Genomic DNA, 15,199 nt, shown 5'->3' on the forward strand with positions numbered 1-15,199 from the left:
GCTTTACACCACAACGATATCCTCAAACCCTCAACTGCCATTCCCTTTTCACAAGCAGAGTGACAAGGTATCCCAGTAAATGCACAAGGCCGACAGCAGCCATGTTCCTCGTGTTACACAGCAGGGTTACAAACGCATACACGTACAACAATATACCAACTCTTCCTGTGAACATATAAGCTCAAACACACACACTCTCTCAGACACACACAACCTTCCCTAATGCAAAAATAATACTTTATTTTTCAAATAAACAATTTATATTCTGTATATTCTTGACTGGAATAAGCAGCGCGAGATCATCAATAAAATATCTTCATTAATACGTGAGGAGAAGTGACTCCATTCAGAGGGGAGATATTTTCAGTCCAAGGCCAACCTAATGATCTGTTCATCACACCTACTCCAGGCTACTCCCTGTAGAGAACTAGCAGGAATTGGAATCTAGGGCAAACTTCAGTAGCAGGAGAGGAGAAAAGAGTGCAGGAGGAGAGGGATGAGGGAGGAGGGCAGAGGGGAGTGGGTAGATGGTGGAGGGTGGAAAGAGGGAGGACAAAGATGAAAGGGGAGATAAGGAGAAAATACTAGTTATGTCAGAGGAGTTGATTATCTGAAACTGTTGAGTACATCACTGATCCTTGAAGGTTATGATGAACCAAGTTGGAGAATAAACTGCAGATTACGAAACCAAAGACTGGAGACAAAGCAAGGGTGGAGAATTAAAGTGACAGGGAGCATGAAGTTCTGGGGTTCTCAAACTAAGACACAACACCAGAATAATATTTGATTTATTGATCAATCAGCTGCAGCATGGAGGAAAGAGCACTGCTGATGAATCAGAGGTCTGTGAGCTCAAGTCCTGATTGAATACCCTGGACACAGATTCTGGGTTGCCTCTTCCACTCAATACCTATGGTGGATGCCTGTCCTTTGGTATTACTTCACAGTAAAGCAGAACCATTCTCTTCACTGCCTCTTCAAAATCTACCCCAGCACCAACAGCTATATCAGCCATGTCATCATTGATACTGCAATCTAACAGGCAACGAACTCCACTTTGAGTTACTGCATTCTGAAGTATTTGGAATACCACACAAAATGCTGGAGGAACTCAGCAGCTCAGGCAGCATCTACGGAGAGGAATAAACAGGCGATATCTTGGGCCAAGACCCTTCACCAGGACTGGAAAGGAAGGGGGAAGAAGCCAGAATAAGATGGGCAGTTGGGGGGGGGGGGAGAGAGGAGTACAAGCTGACAGGTGGTAAGTCAGACCTGGTGAAGAAGGTGGGGATGAAGTGAGAAGCTGGGAGGTGATAGGTGGAAAAGCTGAAAGAGCTAAAGAAGGAATCTGATAGGAGGAGAATGGACCATGGGAGAAAGGGAAGGAGGAGGGGCACCAGGGGAGGTGATGAGTAGGCAAGGAGAAAGGGTAAGAGGGGAGCCAGAATGGGGAAATTGAAAAGGAGAGAAGGGGCAAGGATTGAAATTACCAGAAGTTAGAGAAACCAGTGGTTATGCCATCATGTTGGAGGGAATCCAGGCAGAATATGAGGTATTGCTCCTCCTCAGAGTGACCTCATCATGGCAGTAGAGGAGGCCGTGGACTGACATGTTGGAATAGGATTGGGGAGTGGAATAAAATAAGTATGTTGAAACTTCTAGCAGAAATACCAATTGATACAAACCCAAGACTTCATTCACAGTGGATGGGTTCCATCAAGTTAACTGGCCTCATCAGGGTCTCTGCTCCCTATCACTGACCAGATGAATGTACCCCCTGATGCTCAGATGAGCCCCGAGTGGGAAAAAAAAAGCTGCCATCTTCTCACAAAATCCATTAAGAGCTGATACCAGAGGAGGCATCCGTACTCTCTGGGCTACACAAGCCAGGGAGTTGGTCAACAGATTCCAAGTGAGAAATTACAATCAACAAAAGGGAAGAGACAGCTCCAGCCGGCGATGACTTAGGTCCCAGGGAAAGGGCAGGAGAGGACTCAATAACATGTCTACTCCACACTCAGAGGCCACTTTATTAGGTTCACCTGCATATTAATACAAATATCTAATTAGGCAATCATATGGCAGGAACTCAATGCATAAAAGCATGCAGACATGGTCAAGAGGTTCAGTTGTTGTTGAGGCCAAACTTCAGAATGAGGAATAAATGTTATCTAAATGACAGTGAGTAATGGAATGATTGTTGGTGCCAGATGGGATGGTTTGAGTATCTCAGAAGCTGCTGATCTCCTGGCATTTTCACAAACAACAGTCTCTGGAGGTTAGAGAAAGGTGTGAAAACCAGGAAACATCCAGTGAGCAGCAGTTCTTTGAGCATAAACACCTTGTTAATGAGAGAGGTCAGAGGAGAATGGTCAGACTAGTTCAAACTGACAGGAAGGAGACAGTAACTCAAATAACCATGCATTACAACAGTAGTATGTGGAAGAACATCTCCGACTGCACAACATGTCGAATCTTGAAGTAGATGGACTACATTGGGTTCCACTTCTGTACCTAATAAAGTGGCCAGAGTGTATGTGCTGTGACTAAACTAAGCAAGCTTGGGGAAGAGAGTCTTAAACAGGGGATCATTTCTATTAAGAGCAGCAAACCTCTTTAATCCCTCTCCTTTGCACTTGATCAACACTTCTCTGTAAACGCAACACTTCACAACTGGGTCTTGAACAAACCTCGGTAAGGCCAGGGAAATACCCAAGGAGAAGGAGAAAGCCCCTGGCCCTGGAGTATAGTTACGTACATTCAACCGTCAAGCACCAAGTTGCAACAGCAACTGCAAAAATAAACACCCTTTGCCATTCCCTTCGAGGTTGGAATCCAGCCTTGGAGAATAGAGTCTCATACTGACCTAACAGCTGCTTGTTTGAAAATCTTCTTCACTTGGAACAGGCTAACCCTGCCCATTTCAGCTCAGCCTCCCATCACAGCCAATCTCCGTCCCCAGTTCCACCACACAACCAATGGCTAACACTGGGTAAAGACTTACAGACAAGCAACCGAATCAGAAACAAGGTATTACACCTCTACGTAAAGAATTACTCTAGAAAGGAAAGAAAAAAGAAGAAAGCATTCGTCAATAAGCTTCCAACACTTTGAAGGAAGAAAAGGGTTTTACAAAGTGGTAGTCCAGGTTGCCGCAGTGCGGACACTGTTGGACGTTGCTGTACTCTGAGAAATATTGCATGCCCACCCGCACATCGATGACAGGCTTCCCACAGTGCTTGCAGTTCAGTCTAGCCTGAAAAACAGGAAGAATACTTCATTAACCATGGGTTTTCTTGTTGGGGAAGGGAGGGTAGGGAAGTGGAGACATAATCCATGCTACCACCAACATGAAAACACAACCCCTTAAGCCCAATTCACCTATGCCAACCAAGTTGTCCCATCCAATTTGCCTGTGTTTGGCCAATAGCCTTCTAAGCCATTCCTTAAAGAGGATAAAAGATTTTAAAGATCAGTTTTATTTGTCACACATTCACTAAAAGGTAGAGAGGATGTTTCCTATAGCGGGTGAGTCTAGGACCAGAGGGGAACAGTCTCAAAATAGAGGGACATCCATTTAGAACAGAAATGATGAGGAATTTCTTTAGCCAGAGGGAATCTGTGGAATTCACTACCACACATACCAGGTTAAGTCAATGAGTATATTTAAAGAGGTTGATAGGTTCCTGATCAGAATCTGAATCTGGATTAAAATCACCAATATATGTCATGAAACTTGTTCTTAGGTGGCAGGAGTACATTGTAATACATAATAATAAAAAACTAAATTAACAAGAGTGTGTATATATATTATGTGTGTAATGCCTTGGTTCATATTGAAACTGTTATGCTGTATGTATTTCATTTTGGCAGCTCTGTAAGAGTAGTCTGTGCTGTTTTCATGCTTGTTTGGGTTACTGTTGAAGAGAGGGGAGAAATATGTGCCATCCAATTAGGATGGTCAGATTAAGGGGAAGTTTCTCTGGTAAGGAACACTAAGGTGACTTGGAGCTTTTGTTGGAGAGGAGATGAACAGAGAAGATGCTGGGGAGAACGGGTCATATCATCCAATTCAGTGGGAGACCCGTCTGTTTGAGATGGATCGTGAGCGACATTCGGAAGGTGGTGTGTGCTTTCACGTTGACCGAGGGCCCAGCGCGTGAGTGACAGAAAAGTTCAAGATGAGCTCCAACTTGTGCACATTTGACTGTTTAATTAGAGTGGACCCTTTTCTTTTTGTTATTTTTTTTACTAACCCTTTAGTTAAGGCTCATAAATATAATTCCTTTAATCATATGCAGTGTACTGTCCGTTATTTTGAGGCACTAATTTGTAACTGGGTAGCAAATGACACATCACCCACACAAACCGGGGTTCGGGGTGGGAGGGTGCCTCACTCTCAACTGGAGGTTCCATACAGACCTTCTGATCGCTAGCACTGTAAAGTGTTATGCTAACCTCTACGTTACCACACAGTCCTATCCATGCGTCCAGATGAAGAATCTCAATCTACCTCATCGAGGCATTGCAAATATGAAGATGGGGGAAAGGGGAAGGTACAAGCTGGCAGGTGACAGGTGAAACCGTGGGGCTGGGGGGGGGGTGGGTGTATATATTGTTACGAGAATACACATAAAATTAAGATGTTTGCTGGCCTGGGCTAGCATCAGTGGCATCAGCAGTTGGTCTGCCACCTGCCCTCAGGGGAAGGAGAGATAAGGAACAATGGAGCCGCGTCTGGAGATGTGTAATGAAGGGATGTGGGAGGAAGAGCTGTCTGGAGCGGCTCCCCCCTTTGAACCCTGAACTGTTTGAAGTGATGGACAGGCGATACCCCAGCAGGGGGATAAAAAGGGACAGGTTCGCTAAGACAGACACACGCCACCCGAGGTAACGAGACCCTGGAAGCGGTGCGCTTCTCACGAGTGGGTGAGAAGTCCCAGACAACGACAAGGGTGGAAAGGTACGATCAGCGGGAACCCGGTGTGTGTCCGCCCTTGCCTGGGTGCCGGGTTCACTGCAGAGGATCGACCGCATCTGGAGGAGGGGTCACAGTCGGTGACCTCAGGTGACATCACCAAGGACCTGCCCAAAAGCTGTTTGTGAGCCATCTCGCTGGTCTGTGAGCCATCTTGCTGGTCTGTGAGTGAAGCCGTTCTGAATGATGAGTTGTTCCTATTCTATCTCTCTCTTCCCCCACGTTGTCCACCGCCATGGCAACGATTACTGCGAACTGAACTTTGAGTCATTTTGAAATTGGTCATTTACCCCTAGACAACGATAGAGCTTGATTGATGCTGTTATCTTAATTCTGTGCACATGTATGGTTATCATTGTTGAATTGTTGCATTTATTATCCTTTCGATTACTGTGTTGCTTGTTTCTTTAATAAAACTTTCTTAGTTCTAGTACTCCAGACTCCAACTGAGTGATCCATTTCTGCTGGTTTGGCAACCCAGTTACGGGGTACGTAACATAAGTGGGGTTCTCGTCCGCGATTTTGAACGCTAAATTTGGGACGGAGTAAATTGATTGGGTTAAAATTCCCGAAAGAAAGAAAAGACAAACAGCAGAAATGGAGGTTGAGGAATTTATAAAGGCGCCGACCTTGGAGGCATTAGAGGATGCCAGGAAATCGGAATTGATAGCTGTGGCAAAACGGGTGAATCTTGCTAAGGTGAAGTCGACAATGAGGAAAGAGGAGATACACAGAGCTATTGTAGAGCACTATGTATCTAAAGGTGTGTTTCCCCAAGGTGAGCTGGGGGAGGTGTCTATTGAAAAACCTGCTGGAGACGCGGTACAGGTACAGCTTGAAAAACTGAGACTCGAGCACGAGTTCCGGGTACGGCAGTTAGAACACGAAGAGAAGCAGTTAGAAAGGCGGGAGAAAGAGAAAGAGTTAGAAAGGCGGGAGAGAGAGAAAGAGGTAGAAAGGCAAGAGAGAGAAAGACAGTTGGAGAGAGAAGAGAGAGAGAGGGACAGGCAGTTGGAGAGAGAGGAGAAACAGAGGGAAAGGGAATTTGAGCTGGAGAAGTTAAAGATAAGGGCCGAGCAGGGGCTCGTGCTGAACCAAGGTGGAGGGTTCCGGGCGACCCAGGAGGTTAGGCTGGTTCCCCCATTTGACGATACCGATGTGGATCGGTACTTTCTCCACTTCGAAAAAGTAGCTATAAGTCAGGACTGGCCGAGGGATAAGTGGGTTGTCTTACTTCAGAGTGTACTGAAAGGGAAGGCCCAACAAGCTTACTCCGCCTTATCCGCGGAAGATGCCCAGAAGTATGAGGTGGTGAAGGAGGCCATCCTCAGGATTTATGAGTTGGTCCCGGAGGCATACCGGCAGAGGTTCCGGAATGCGAGGAAGCGGTGGGACCGCACGTATTTGGAGTTTGCTCGCGAGATGCAAACATATTGTGAGCGTTGGTGCGCCTCGAAAGGGGTAGAGGGGGATTATGACAGACTGCTGCAGCTGATTCTGATTGAGCAGTTTAAAGGTTGTGTCCCTGAGGGTATGAGACCCTACCTCGATGAGAAAGAGGCAGCCACGTTAGCCGCAACTGCTAAGTTAGCGGATGAGTATGCGTTGACGCATAAAATGAAGGTTGCCCCGAGTAAAGGCTACCAGAAGGGTAGTCAGGACGGCGGGGAGAGTCCACCGGAAAAGTCAGAAAGTAAGCCGGGGACTAGTGAAAAGGATAAGGTAGACCGGGAGCAGTCCGGTAGGAAGTCTCCTGGGGTCGTCTGTTATAATTGTGGGAAAGTCGGACACTTTGCGTCCAGGTGCTTTGCCCCAAGGAAGGAGACGGGGAAAGGAAAAGCGGAAATTTTGAATGGCTGTATTGAGCTGTTAAGCGAACCGCTAGGGAAGGACAGGTCTGAAAAAGTCCAGGAAGGGCGCGAGAGGTTTATCTCGGCCGGACTGGTGTCAGTGAAGGAGGGGTTGGAACCAGTTCCAGTGCGGATCTGGAGAGACACGGGAGCGTGTCAGTCACTAATACTGAGGAGTGTATTAGAGTTTAGCTCAGAGACCCAGACCGGGGAGGTAGAGGTCAAAGGTGTTGGGGAAGGGACAGAGTCAGTCCCTTTGCACCAGATACACTTACAGAGCAACCTGGTCTCTGGACTAGTCACGATTGGGGTGAGGTCCGAATTACCGATGAAAGACGTGGAAGTCTTGCTCGGTAATGACATCGCCGGAGGAATCGTGTTCCCAGTTGTGAGATTGACGGGTCAGCCTGCCAGCATGGAGGCCCCGCCCGCGATGGTGAACTTGGCTGAAACATTTCTGCCAACCTTGTATGAGACAGGGTGTAGTGAGATAAGAGGTAGTGAGGGAGCTGGGACGGACGTAGCAGTAGCCAGGAAAGAATTTGTGCAGACGCAGGAGCGAGACGAGGGGCTGATGGTTTTGGCCGAGACCGCTCTCTCTGACACAGCCTTGACAAGCTATTGTGCGGATGAGGAAGTGCTAAGGAAGAAAGGGAAATCAAGTACAGCATCCGCAGATGAGGAGTGGGGGGTGGTGCAAAAGAGTTACGGGGATGAGGTTTTTAACATGGCCCACGAGGTACCCCCCGGTGGACATTTTGCGGTGCTGGGGGAAACAGTTGGTGGAATCATGAAAGAGATTTACCGGCTGCCCAGGGGGAAGAATGTTATTGATCATGACCGACGCGAACTGAGACGGTCACCGGCTTTTGATATGCTAACAAACCTAGTCGGTGTTAGCGTGGAAATCAATGAAGCTAGGGGCCCCCTGCTAAGAGGAAAAAACCATTTTGAAAAGATTAGGATGGGATCGGTCAGATGGGAGAAGGCTATTGTTTTGGCCAGGTCTACTGATAAGGTCTCTCCCTTAATCCCCGAAGGAGTAATTAAACGACTCGCACCCATGTGTTTGATTGTCCCGAGGAAATGCAAAGAACTGGGACGTTGGGTTATGTCGGTTACAATAGGGCAGCCAAGTAAACAACACCCATATTTTTTGAGTAATTCAGTGACTAAAGGGCTGATGAACACAGAGGTGTGTATTGGCAATTTAACACGGCTGTCTGAAGCCAGCTTGATAGTGAACCTTGGAAAAAATGAATTCGGCCACGCGAATGTCACTTACCTGGGAATTGTGGTGACACAGGGGCAGCTGGCAGTGATGCAAGCTACAGTGCAGGCTATCGCTGACCTCCCAACCCCGACAGACAAGAGGGCCCTCAGAAGGCTTTTGGAGATGGTGGGGTACTGCAGGAAGTTTTGCAATAACTCTGCGGTCAATACCCGTCCCCCTCCTACTAAGCCCTTGCGAGGGAAAATTGAGTCGGAATGGGACGGCCCTTGTTGTTGTGGTCCGGGACAAAACCAAATGAGAGGTTACATTGGTCGCAATTCATCAGTGTTTTTGGCCACTATGAAGTTTGCTGAGTTGGAGCCTGGTCTAAGGGATTATTAATAACACGTGTAAAAGGAACAGAAAATGTGATGACTGTCTGTCAAGGTGTTGACAATTTCAAATTCTCTGTATTAGCTAAATAACTGTTAAAGATGTATATTGTGTATGTATCAGATAATGTAGTCATGTTTGTAATTTTTACCTCCCGGTAAAAATCCTTAAAGGGGGGAAGTGTTACGAGAATACACATAAAATTAAGATGTTTGCTGGCCTGGGCTAGCATCAGTGGCATCAGCAGTTGGTCTGCCACCTGCCCTCAGGGGAAGGAGAGATAAGGAACAATGGAGCAGCGTCTGGAGATGTGTAATGAAGGGATGTGGGAGGAAGAGCTGTCTGGAGCGGCTCCCCCCTTTGAACCCTGAACTGTTTGAAGTGATGGACAGGCGATACCCCAGCAGGGGGATAAAAAGGGACAGGTTCGCTAAGACAGACACACGCCACCCGAGGTAACGAGACCCTGGAAGCGGTGCGCTTCTCACGAGTGGGTGAGAAGTCCCAGACAACGACAAGGGTGGAAAGGTACGATCAGCGGGAACCCGGTGTGTGTCCGCCCTTGCCTGGGTGCCGGGTTCACTGCAGAGGATCGACCGCATCTGGAGGAGGGGTCACAGTCGGTGACCTCAGGTGACATCACCAAGGACCTGCCCAAAAGCTGTTTGTGAGCCATCTCGCTGGTCTGTGAGCCATCTTGCTGGTCTGTGAGTGAAGCCGTTCTGAATGATGAGTTGTTCCTATTCTATCTCTCTCTTCCCCCACGTTGTCCACCGCCATGGCAACGATTACTGCGAACTGAACTTTGAGTCATTTTGAAATTGGTCATTTACCCCTAGACAACGATAGAGCTTGATTGATGCTGTTATCTTAATTCTGTGCACATGTATGGTTATCATTGTTGAATTGTTGCATTTATTATCCTTTCGATTACTGTGTTGCTTGTTTCTTTAATAAAACTTTCTTAGTTCTAGTACTCCAGACTCCAACTGAGTGATCCATTTCTGCTGGTTTGGCAACCCAGTTACGGGGTACGTAACAATATGAAGTAAGAAGCTGGGGAGGTGATAGATGAAGAGATAAAGGGCTGAAGAAAGAGGAATCTGATAGCTGAGGAGAGTGGACCATGGAAGAACAGGAAAGAGGAGAACACCTTATTCTGGCTTCATCCCCTTTCCTTTCCAGTCCTGCTGAAGGCCAAAGAGACTCGGCCAAAATGTTAACTGTTTATTCCCTCCATAGACGCTATCTGACCTGCTGAGTTCCTCCAGCATTTTATTTATTTGTTGAAATATTGAGATAAAGAATGGAACAAGCCCTCCCAGTCCTTTGAGCCACACTGCCCAGCAATGCTGATGTAGCCCGAGCCTAATCTCGGGACAAGTTACAGTATAATGACCAATTAACCTACCAACCAGTATGTCTGTGGATTCAGTGAGGTCACAGGCAGAAGGTACAAACTCCTTACAGACAGCAGTGGGAATTGAAACCAGATCACCTGTACTGTAAAGCCTTGTGCTTCCTTTTGTGTCTGAGTTGCTCTGCAGAATCTAAACATGAGATTCTGCAGATGTTGGAAACCCAGAGGAGCACACACAAACTGCTGGAGGAACTCAGCAGCTCAGGCAGCATCTATGGAGACGAATAAAGAGTTGATGTTTTGGCCAAGATTCTTCATTAGGATACATCTACAGATTCTTTTGTGCTAGGGAGGAGGGAGTTCATCTTTCAGCGAGTGAGAAGAGATACGGATCACACATTCACACACCACTACCATCTTAGCAAACTAACTTTAAATGTTCTGTCTACCAGGAAAAAATGAAACCAATTGCAGCACTCACCTGACAGCACGGAGACGCAGCAAGGATATCGTACGTGTACATGGTTCCCAGCTGGTGCCAGCTGCCATCCCACCGTGACTTGCATTTGATGCAAATTATCTTGTGCACTCCTTCCAGGCAATCCACGCAAATGGCATAGAGGTGCATGAGCCTCCCTGCAACCAAAGCAAAGGGCAAGACTTGGGTTTGCTTTCACAGTCAACACATTACAATGCGAACGTGGCTCTGAATCAGCCAGTAAACTGTGTCCACAGCATACAAGTTACATGGGCAAGAGCAGGCAACAAACATTCAGAAACTCACTGTGGAAGACTGAAGCCAAGAGTCCACCTTAACCGCAGGATGGTTACTTTAATCCTAAATAGTAGGGAATGTTTTAGAAACTAATTATGGGACATATTGACAGGGACTTGGAAAAGTTTGAATTGATGACGGAGAATTGACATGGGGTTGTTATAACCATTTCATGTTTGAATAACCCCAATGAATTCTCTTAATGAGGAGTACTGGTTTGGATTACTATTGTCACATTTATCAAGATACAGTGAAAAGCTTGTCTTGCATACTGTTTATACTGATCAAATCATTACACAGTGCATTGAGCTAGAATAAGGTAAAACAATGGAGAATAAAGGGCAGGTAAACAAAGTGCAAGATCATGACAAGGTAGACTGTGAGGCCATGAGTCCATTTTAAATTACACAAGATGTCTGCTCAAGAGTCTGATAACAGCAGGATAGAAACTGCCCCTTCAGCCTGATGGCAAGTGCTTTGAGGCTGTTGTATCTTCTGCCTGATGGGAGAGGGGAAAAGATTGAATGTCCAAAGCTTTGAAGTTTTCTCTCAGGAGCATGTAAAAGATCACAGGCACCATGTTGAAGAGGGAGACAATCCTCCCTGGCAAGCTGGCCAATATCCAACACTCACCCAACATTATAGATCTAGACACTGCTTCTGGGAACTTGCTGCATGTGGATTAGAGGCCTGACGAAGGGTTCCGGCCCAAAACGTCGACCGACAGTCCTGACGAAGGGTTCCGGCCCAAAACGTCAACCAATCTTTTCCACGGATGCTGCCCGACCTGCTGAGTTCCTCCAGCGTGTTTTGAGTGTAGATTAGAGGGTCTACATCTGCACTACTACAGTGGCTGAAGACATGCAGATGCTATGGGCTAGTCTGGAATTGTAGACATCAGAGTAGAATTAGGCCATTTGGCCCATTGAGTCTGCTTAGCCATTCCAACATGGCTGCATGTGCAGCCCCGTATCTGTTAAATAGGGGCCGTGGACAATTCTGATTTGATGGAGAATGGATGTGAAAGCACAGAGGAACATCTGGAGAAATTTCTGAAACACTCGTTCGCTGCTGTCGTTACTGCATGGTCGGGAATCTTTCGGAGGGTAGGCCTCAAAATCCCCGGCTTTGTCTGCTGTTGGCGACCGAGGTTGAGGTCCAATCGTTCGGACAGAGATGGCGCTCAGTACTCGGTGTTGGAGAGCTGATCAGAGCTCGAAGTTTTCGGATGACTCAGAGTTGGACTGTGGTCGGCATAGCAGGGAGAGTTCTTCCTTCTCCCGTCTGCGTGGGATGTGGGACATTTGAGAGACTTTGAACTTTTACTGGGCTCACAGACTTCATCAAGTTATGGTATTGTTGCACTGTTGTAACTATATGTTATAATTATGTGGTTTTGTCAGTTTTTCCAGTCTTGGTCTGTCCTGCGTTTTGTGATATCACACCGGAGGAAATATTGTATCATTTCTTAATGCATGCATTACTAAATGACAATAAAAGAGGACTACATGTCTTCATAATTTAATCTAAAAAATTTATTATCCCTCTCAACTCAATTCTCCTCCCTTCTCCCTGTAAACCTTTAATGCCCTGACTAATCAAGAATCTATCAACCTCCACTTTATGTACACCCAAAGACTTGGCCTAATATTTTGAAACTTCCTCAGTTATTTTTTAATGTGATAAATTTCAGTCAGTTGTATCATAGAAACAGGCCTTTCTGCCCACCAAGACTGTACTAACCATCAACTATTGCTTGCACTAAACCTACATTAATCCCGCCATTTATTCTCCCTGCCCCCCGCCCCCCACATTCTCATCAACACCCTTAGATTCTACCATATCAGGGACAATGAACAGCGGCCAATTACCATCTTTGGGAGTTGGAGGAACCCACATGGTTACAGGGATAACATATGGACGCCATACAAATAATACCGGAAGCCAGGATTGAACCCAGATCTCTGATGCTGCCAAGACAACAGCTACACCTGTTGTGTCACTGTGATACCCCAGAAATTTGGGCAATAGCCTCAGAGTCATAGAGAAATACAGCACAGAAATAGGCCCTTCAGCCCATCTAGTCATGCCAAACAATTTAAGCTGCTTACCCCCATCAGCCTGCACCCAAACCATATCCCTCCATACGCCTACCATCCATATATCTATCCAAACTTCTCTTAAACGTTGAAACCGAGCTCGCACACACCACTTGTGCTGGCAGGTCACTCCACACTCTGAGTGAAGAAGTTTCCCCTCATATTCACCTTAAACATTTCACCTGTCAGCTTTAACATAAGAACATAAAGAATAGGAGCAGGAGTAGGTCATCCAGCCCATCGAGCCTGCCCCGCCATTCAATAAGATCATGGTTGATCTGTCTGTAAACTCAGCCTGCCTTTTCCCCATAACCCTTAATTCCCCTACTATGTAAAAATCTATCTAACTGTATCTTAAATATATTCAGTGAAGAAGCTTCAACTGCTTCCCTGGGCAGAGAATTCCACAGATTGACCACTCTCTGGGAAAAGCAGTTTCCCCTCATCTCCGACCTAAATCTTCTGCCCTGAATCTTGAGGCAATGTCTCCCATTTCTAGTGCCAGAGCATCCTATTCTTACTGTCACTGGCACGTGGCACAGGTCGCAATCCTGAGATTACCATCTTCGAGGTCCTGCTTTTTAACTTCCTACCAAGCTCTCTATACTCACTCTTCAGGACCTCCTCACTCTTTCTTCCTACGTCATTGGTACCGATGTGTACCATGACATCTGACTGATTACCGTCCCACTTCAGAATGCTGTGCACTCGATCAGAGACATCCCTGACCCTGGCACCCAGGAGGCAACAAACCATCCGGGAGTCTCTGACACAACCACAGAACCTCCTTTCTGTACCTCTAACTATCGAGTCCCCTATCACTACCACTCTCTTCTTCTTCCACCCTCCCTTCTGCACTGCAGAACCAGACTCAGTGCCAGAGATCTGGCTAATACAGCTTGTCCCAGGTAAGTCATCTCCCCCAACAGTATCCAAATCGGTATACTTGTTGTTGAGGGGGAATGGCCACAGGGGAACCCTGCTCTGCCTGCTCTTTTCCCTTCCCTCGCCTGACGGTAACCCAATTACCTGTGCACTGCTCCTTTGGCGTAACTACCTCCCTGAAGCTACTATCTATAAATACCTCATTCTCCCAAATGAGCTGGAGGTCATCCAGCTCCTGCTCCAGTTCCCTAACGCAGTTTGTTAGGAGTTGCAGCTGGATGCACTTCTTGCAGGTGTCGTCAGGGACACCAGAGGTCTCCCCGACTTCCCACATCCTGCAAGAGGAGCATTCCAACATCCTGCCTGGCATTCTCTCTACTCTAAACAAAGAAAACAAAACTTACTAGAACCTACCCTCACCTCTGCCTGATCACGCTGAAGCCTGTTGAGCCAAAGCCGTCCCACTCTGCTCCCTCTCACTCCGCTGCCTGCTGTATATGGTGGTCTTTTTTTTTTAAACCTTTGGTGCTCTACGTCACACACCTGCGCAGTCTTGTCTCTTTTCCCCAAGCAGTGGAGAAAAAAAAAACTTCTCTCCGAGATTCCTTACTCCTTCACTCTTAGCTTCTTGCTCTGATTTAAAAAAGACCATTGAAAATTCCTCTCCTTTTCAAACCTTTGGTGCTCTACGTCACGCGCCTGCGCAGTCTAGCTTCATTTCCCCGAGCAGTGGAGGAAAAAAAAACAACTTCTCTCTGAGATTCCTTACTCCTTCACTCTTGGCCTCTTGCTCCGATTTAAAACTCTTGAGCATCTATGGAAAAGAGTAAACAGTCGACACTCCAGGCCAAGACCCTTCTTCAGGACTTGTAAAGTACTTGTAAATTTTCTCTCTTCTCTTTCAACCTTATTTATATCTTTACTGTATGTAGGAAACCAAAACTGTACCACAGTGGCAAACCTGCTAATTCTCCCACAATACAACAAATGATCCAGCCTACTTAACTACCCTCTTCTGTTAGCAACCATTTTAAAAGCCATTAAAAAAAATGCACGGACATATTCCCTTATCAAAGCTCAATGTCACAGAATCCACTCGTTCATGCCCACCAGCACTGGATACCCAACCAGCTGCTTGGAGAGGGACAGTAAACCATTACCTTGGTTGTTCCGTTCCTGAAGAATATGCACACGGTGAAATTCAGCACACAGCATCCCTGCTGCTAAATTACAAGAGGTATAGATTGAACCGACAGCCAGATTTTATCCCCCAAGGGAGGAAACAGCTAATATGAGGGGGCACACAAAAAACTGGAAGAACTCAGCAGGTCAGGCAGCATCTAAGGAAAGGACTAGTGCCGAGGTTTTGAGCAGAAATCTTTCATCAGGACTGCCTTCTCCCAATAACTTCTGAGGCCCTGACTAATCAACCTCAACCTCTAATGAACCTCTACTTTAAATATACTCAATGACTTGGCCTCCACAGCCATCCGTGACAATGAATTCCAGAGATTCACCACCCTCTGACTAAAGGAACTTCCCATCTTTGCTCTAAATGGATGACCTTCTATTCCGAGGCTGTGCCCCCAGGTCCGAGACTCACACACTACAGGAAATATTTTCCCCGCATCCACTCTGTCTAGTCC

The 15,199-nt window shown here is 46.6% G+C and overlaps 1 protein-coding gene across 1 annotated transcript in view; it reads right to left on the minus strand.

The window, feature by feature from the left end:
• Positions 1 to 982: 982 nt before the first annotated feature.
• Positions 983 to 15,199, minus strand: part of heca (hdc homolog, cell cycle regulator) — a 37,542-nt gene continuing 23,325 nt past the window's right edge. Inside the window, exons 3-4 of the mRNA XM_063056440.1 lie at positions 10,276 to 10,430; positions 983 to 3,256 (exon numbers count right to left, since the gene is read on the minus strand). Coding sequence (XP_062912510.1) covers positions 3,092 to 3,256; positions 10,276 to 10,430 — 320 coding nt within the window. The 3' untranslated portion in view covers positions 983 to 3,091. The remainder of the gene's footprint in view (positions 3,257 to 10,275; positions 10,431 to 15,199) is intronic.

The sequence above is a fragment of the Mobula hypostoma genome, chromosome 8 (genome assembly GCF_963921235.1).
Source record: "Mobula hypostoma chromosome 8, sMobHyp1.1, whole genome shotgun sequence".
NCBI classification, from domain to species: Eukaryota; Metazoa; Chordata; class Chondrichthyes; order Myliobatiformes; family Myliobatidae; genus Mobula; species Mobula hypostoma.